Source organism: Danio aesculapii, chromosome 10, assembly GCF_903798145.1.
Source record: "Danio aesculapii chromosome 10, fDanAes4.1, whole genome shotgun sequence".
NCBI lineage: Eukaryota > Metazoa > Chordata > Actinopteri > Cypriniformes > Danionidae > Danio > Danio aesculapii.
This window is the reverse complement of record NC_079444.1, coordinates 17,204,293-17,211,670: the sequence shown is the minus strand read 5'-3', so window position 1 is coordinate 17,211,670 and position 7,378 is coordinate 17,204,293. Positions and strand designations below refer to the sequence as shown.

At 33.9% G+C, this 7,378-nt stretch overlaps 1 protein-coding gene across 2 annotated transcripts in view; it reads left to right on the top strand.

Moving 5' to 3' along the window:
* Positions 1-5,057: 5,057 nt before the first annotated feature.
* xpo7 (exportin 7) overlaps positions 5,058-7,378 on the top strand; it is a 33,388-nt gene continuing 31,067 nt past the window's right edge. For both annotated transcript variants that reach the window (XM_056466351.1, XM_056466350.1), the window contains exon 1: positions 5,058-5,105. In XM_056466351.1, the coding sequence (XP_056322326.1) occupies positions 5,088-5,105 (18 nt within the window). In that variant the 5' untranslated portion in view covers positions 5,058-5,087. The remainder of the gene's footprint in view (positions 5,106-7,378) is intronic.

The following is a 7,378-nucleotide window of genomic DNA, read 5'->3' as shown; positions in this document are numbered from 1 at the left end:
TCACCTTTAGTCACAGTAAATGCTGTACGAAGTTGGGTTTTTAGTTTCAGCATGGCAGTGAAAAGTAGATTAACATGAACTCACAAATTGCATCATTTTCGGTGGATAGGATCTAAAATTGAACACACTAAGACTATTTGTGCGTATCAAATTGTGCGTTATATGTATACTTTTGTAACCTTTATTCTGTTTCTCTGTGTAGAATTGCAGTCAGGAATCTGGCCAGTTTGAAATAATCCTGTTAAGGCCTTTTTATATGTTTTGGTCATGTGTCTAGAGTGCCTCTTTGTGGCCAATAGCTGCTGTTGCAGCTTATTCACAAATATGGCGTCTTGCAGGCCCTTATATGTATGTGTAGGATGGCAAGACGATTGATTCCTTTATTAATATAAGACGACTTGAACTGCTGGAGTTTGTTGTCATGGCAGATTTTAATGTAATTAATAGTGTCCTTGTGCAGCTTTTGTCTGGTAATATATGTTGTCTTATGTTTCACTGGTATATTTTTGGCATTGACCAAAAATACATTTCATGCACTACAAAAAAATCCTGGTTGCTTTAAACTTTTAAGCTGAATCAAATTACATTAAGAGTCCATTGATCTTATATTATGTTAAACTGACTTAAAACAGCTTTCGTAACTTATAAAATTAAGTTAGAACACAATTAACTTCAGAACTAATTAATCATATTATCATATTAATCATGATTTTTACAGTCTGGGTAAACTTTTACAATTGTTATTTTTATGACAAAAATCATTAGGATTGTAAATATCATATTCCATGGAGATATTTTGTAAATATCCTAGTTTTAAATGGTTCATTTGGACATCTTTAAAAAATATCTAAAGGATTTTACCCTCACATGCCAGATTTTTAACACTGTAAATAAATGACAAAAAGTCATGACAGCAAATGTTTTTAAATTATTTTAACTTATTTAATTAGTCCATTTGATTTCGACTATTCAGCTAACAAAGATTAACCTGATATTTTTAGTCAGTTTGATTAATGTGATGTGAGCTGAGGTGACTAGAAAAATTCATTTGATTCAAGTAAAAAATAGGCTGCAATATTTTTTTGAGTGAAATTTTATATCTTGGCCCAATATAGTTTTGAAAATTTAACACTTATGACTGCATGGTTTCACGGCCCATGGTCACATATCTTCTTATTCTGTGCTCATTCTTGTGTTTCAGTTACAGTATCTATATCGATGATGTGAAAATTCTAGATACTAGTTTACATTTTATAACCTTTACATTAAAAGGGTTTGTAGAACCTGATTATTGCCTAAATGCACACTATGATTAGAAAAAAGCATGGAATTTACCTTAATAAATACTGTCTCACCAATAAATGAAAGAATTTACAAATATACATGTACAGAGAGATGAGGAAACTATATATTTTTTTTTACTTTAAGGGGGGACGCTTGTTTTATAATGTGTATTTATCCACATTTTTGGGATTTATATTGAATATATTATATTTATCAAATCTCTTCATAAATTCTGCATGTTAAAGATATAAAAAATAGTTTGGGGCAGAATTTGGGCACTGATTTAATAATGATGTGGGAAGTACCATATACAAATACTACAGTATCTATGAAATCTAAGATTGAAATAAAACAGTGAAAAGGAGGTACATAATTTTGAATTATTTTCTCATGAAAATGTATTATTTATTGCTTTTTCTGTTTGTTCTGTTGATACTGTAATACGTGTAATTTACTTGAAAACGCTATAATCTGTTAAGTTTAAAGTTCTTGTCAGCAATTAAAGAAAATAGCTATAGAGCTATATAATAGCTATTCTTGTAAAGTCTCACAAGACAACATTACGTTGGGGCTATTTCTCAAGTCTGTCTTGTAATATTTTTCTTTTCACATTTTGTAGTGTAACTCCTTCATTGTTGGATTATATGATCAAAATAAAAGAAGAAAAAAGGTTTGTGTTTTATAAATTTTGTATAAATGTGCATTTATTTTGCATCAGAACTGAATATAGAGTTCATGCATAAGGGTCAACAGTGCAGCTGAAACCTCCAATCTGTGCAAAGGCAATCTCTGGTCATGTGACTTCCTACTGTCTTTTGGTATTTCAGTAGTTTCATTACTGGAATATGTTTCATAAGTAAATATTCTTTTGGAATTTTCTGAAGTTTGTTTGTTTGTTTGGTGATTTGTTGAAATGTAGAATGTTCTCTAAGTGAAAATGTTATTTTAATATTATTTATAAACATGTGCCAGGTTTATTCCACCTGATAAAAAACGGAATAAGCCAAAGGAAAGTATGTCATTGTAAACTTTAAAAATTTATTAAATTTACATTCACATCTTTATGGCATATATTAACTATTGTTTTGATCAATTTAAATGTTCTTTATTTAGCATTTTATTAGTATTTGTTACATTTTTAAAATAAATCTTCATTTTAGTTGTAGGTTAATAGGTTTAACACTTGTTTATTTCAATTAGTTGCCAAAATTACATTTAAATTTTCATTGTAAAATGTAATTTTTTTGTGTTAAATTGTGTAGCAATTCTTTTTAAAAATAATTTTAACTGTGGTTAGCACTGTTGCCTCACAGCAAGAAGATCGCTGGTTTGAGTCCCGGTTGAGCTAGTTGGTGTTTCTGTGTGGAGTTTGTATGTTCTGCCTGTGTTTGCGTGGGTTTCCTCCGGACGCTCGGGTTTCGCCCACAGTCCAAAGACATGCGGTACAGGTGAATTGGATGAACTAAAAAAATTGCCCTAGTGAATGAGTGCGTGTGAATGTGAGAGAGTATGGGTGTTTCCCAATACTGGATTGTGGCTGGAAGGGCACCCGCTGTGTAAAACGTGCCAGAATAGTTGGCGGTTCATTCCGCTGTTGCAACCCCTATTAATTAATGGACTATGCTGAAGGAAAATGAATGAATGAATTTTAAATGTACAGTTTAACAGTATAATATCATCAGCAGTGTTATTTTAAAATTTTTGTAGCATGTTTTTATAGTCCCTGACCATTTATAGTGAATTTCAAACAGTTAATCATACTGAAATAAATAATACATCAAATGGCAGATACACAGATGTAAAATGTCACAGGTGTTTGTTTATAAAATAATTCACAACGGCTTCAAACACTGCTCAAATAATCAGAATCAAGGACCAGAATTCAGTTTTGTTATATATGGAGATGTCAATTACCAAGTATAGTAAAACAGAAAGTAATTCTGAGTCATAGTTTGAGAAAACCAATACAATAATAACAGCGAACAAATTCTGGATGAAAAAAAGCGTCTAATCCTGTGGTGTCTCCACGCTCTCTTTCACTCCACTGAACACTCTGAATGAGTTGTTAGCTGGCAAAGCTACAGCTGACTGAAATTTTCACTCGTAATTGCTTGTGGTTTGGTTGAGGGCCCGAAACCTGTCAGTTGAGTCATCTTCAAACCTTTACAGTGCTCAATTAACTGCATGTCATAATTCAAGAAGCCGATTTCAATCTTAGATGATCATTAACAGGTTAAATACTAACAATTAACAGGCACCAACAACTATAGTTAGCAATGCACTAGCAACCAATTAGCAAAACTGCAAGCAATAACTAGAATTCTGTATATTTATTCATTAATTTTTCTTCGGTTTTGTCCCCAACCAGGAGTTGCCACAGCAGAATGAACCGCCAATTTATCCAGCATATGTTTTACACCGCAGCAGATGCCCTTCCAGTTGCAACCCAGAACTGGTAAGCATCCATATACACACTCATTCTCAAGCACACACTACGGCCAATTTAGTTTATTAAATTCACCTGCTGTATACCCGGATGTCTTTGGACTGTGGGGGAAACCGGAGCATCCGGAGAAAACCCAAACGAACACGTGGAGAACATGCAGACTCCACACAGAAATGCCAACTGACCCAGCCGGGGCTTGAACCAGTGACCTTCTTGCTGTTGGGCGATTGTGCTACTTCAGCACAATTCTTCAGCAGGATAGCACTCCTTCTCATACTTCAGCATCCACATCAAAGTTCCTGAAAGCAAAGAAGGTCAAGGTGCTCCAGGATTGGCCAGCCCAATCACCAGATATGAACGTGATTGAGCATGTCTGGAGTAAGATGAAGGAGGAGGCACTGATGATGAATTTAAAGAATCTTGACGAACTCTGGGAGTCCTGCAAATACACTTTCTTTGCCATTCCAGATGACATTATTAATAAGTTATTTTGAGTCATTGCAGAGACATTTGGATGCAGCCGCCCAAGCTTATTATAAACAATATTAATTCTTTATCCACTGCACCATGACTTTATATTCTATACTGTACATTATTTTCTGTTCAGTGATAAAACTTTTGTCTAAGCAAAGTCAGACCTTACTGTGGTAATTAAATAATAAAAAATCAAGACATGTTCATATTTTATTTTGGTAAAATACATGTATAGATACATGTAACGACTTTTATAGGTAAAACAAATACTATGGAAGTCAGTGGTCAGTTGTCCAACATTTTTCATAATAACTTTTTTGTTCAGCAAAAATTTAAATATCTCAAACTAGTTTGGAACCAGTGAAGGTCGGGTGGGTGAGTTATGATATAATATTCATTTTAGGGTGAATTAATCCCATTAAATGCAGAATTTTGAAACAGAGAAACAGAATATTTTGACATTTCATGTCACTGTACACATTTTTGACATCAAAAAGTTTTTTACACATTGTTTTGTGTAAAATTAGCCAGTGTTTAGTCAGTGCACTTTTACAACAGGTGCAAACATTTACCGCGTGAAAACTATACAAAATATTTTTGATCAGATAATAGTATCGTTTCCTAACTTGCAAATTTTATTCACGCTTGAAATTATAAATCCACGTGACCTCTAATATTTGAATTCGCAGTTTCACTTTAAGAAGCATGTAAACAAAGGCTCTTTTCGGCGTTATTTCGTCCACCGTAACGGTATTCACGAAGCCTCGAGCGAACATCTGGCTTTATCAGTGCGTACGTCAATTGCGTAAATGTTCCAGTGATTGTGTGCAGATGCGCGCATGCTCATTGTCAGGGGGAGTGAGAGGAGCATGAATGGAGCAAAATGGCGGATCATGTGCAGGTAAGTAAATTATTTTGTTTTGCTATTATGAAATTAATGAATTTTGATCCACTGCAGTCTAATGGTAAATCCCGAGACTTATTTCGGCGATGCGTGCGTGTTTGTTTTAAACGCATGCGTCGCCAAACGATAGAGCTTGACTTGCATGCTTTATTGGATGCGATTATCAAGTGTTGACTTGTGGCCTGTCATCATGTTGATTTTAACTCTGTGGTCCAAGCTAACACACAACTCTGTTGCATAAGTGAAAGTTGTTTTGAAGCAAGATGCGACGACTATCGGTTTAAGCAGCAGGGATTGGCAGATACAGAGAGATTGTTTATTTCCCCCCTGCACGTAACTCTATAGCGACAGTCATGTTTTACATTGTAAACAAGGCATCATCTTCATCCAAACCCTTGCTGTGTAATAACTACACACTGGCCTTATATACACAATGCGATATTGACTTGAAATAAGCGAGTCTTTTTTTCCGAGGGAAAAGACTGTTGTTAAGCCCAAAAGCGCATTTTACTGTGGTTATCTGTCATTCTGTTATTGCTGAGCGCAAATGTGTCCGGTTTGCTGAGCTCTCGCGCTGTTAGCCTGTAGCTCTCATGCTAACTCATGAGATTCTCCCGCGCGCCGCCTCGTCAAACCAAAAGCCCGAGCAGAAATGACTTTCTATTGAAAATTATAAGTACGAAATATTCGTTATCATTCCCCGCTAGATGTATGTAGGCAATTCTTATGAAATTAATTAAAATAGATGTATTATTTTTAATATATTTCCTAATTTCTAGAGGTTGAGTGTAGTTGAATTGACTCCGTTGAATAACATTATCTGACATAACTTAATTGGAAGCACTTCAGTAAGCGAACTTGAAATAAACGTTTTGAGAGCTTTTCCACTATATTATCCATATTGTTTTGGTTATTAATAAACATCTATTTACAATGAAACGATATTAATTATATTCTTAAATTCCATTTACTTTTCTGATAATGAAAACAGGTTTAAGGGATAGTGTAACGTTACTCGAAAATAAATAGTATATTTAAGAGATAGTATACTCGAAAATAGCTGTTTTCTAATCCGAGTTGGTAATTTTTTTCATAATTATTATTTTTTTAAAATGAGAAACAGTGACTTTTTGTAAATTATTAAAGGAAAGTCAACACAGAGCCGAAAACTAAATCATACAGGCCATGTAAAATGAATACCTGTGCTAGAAACTGAACATTATTTACTTTATTTCTAACCCACACCTTCGACGAATGAGTCTAAACATTTTCAATCTTCCCAATTAATATTGTACATCTAAATTTAATTATACAAACATGTTTTTTCAAATATAGTTGTCAGTGTAAATACAAGCAAGAATCATTTTGATGAGCAATGTAACAGGCGTCCATTGAGGTAAAGTTGGTTCTACATTCACACGTTAGGACTTTCTCCATAATAATATAATTTCAGAAAAATATTCTTTGCAAATTCTAAATAGTGAAATCATCGGCAGGCAATGACCATCGAAGTACAACAGTGTTCACAGTCAAATATTCAAAGTACCATGGTAAACAATATAGGAAGCATGTCACTGAACCAGTGTGTGAGTAACCAATAAATAAATAACCAATAAATAAAACCAACTTTACCTCAATGGACCCTTTTCACAAGTCTGATAAGATTCGTTTAGCGGTCATCAGCATTTTGAATCCTTGAAAGTTTTTAATATTTTTATTATTTATTTATTTTTTTAAACGCATGAACATTTATATGTATGCATTATATCATCTTTGCTTCAAATTACAAAAATCGAATTACAGCTTGTGTAAGGCGTTTTTAAAGCAGTGTCTATGGGGATAAGAGTAATTTGACATTATTCTCTCCTCAGGCTGCCTTCATCAGTCTCACACTATTTTTTTTCCTTCTGAAAATTTTTATAACATCATCGTGGAGTTATTCTTTTATTATTTAAACAAATAAGATTGTAAAAAAATGTGTTGTACTCTCCCATTCACGCTCAAAGTTTTCCCGAATATGACGACGTCCGCTACTGAGAAACTCGGAAATGTGAAAAGGGTCTATCATGCGTCCTCACACTCTGATGTAAACCAGCAGCATCAGCTCATGTATGAATTTGCACACATACATCACTGTGAGAGGAAGCTCGCACTCCACTCCATACTGTAGATTAAAGGTAATAATGTAGTAAATTATGTTCAGTTTCACATCGCAAAACCTCAATATATCATCAGGAGACCACTGTTTCTGCTAAAGATCTTAATGTACG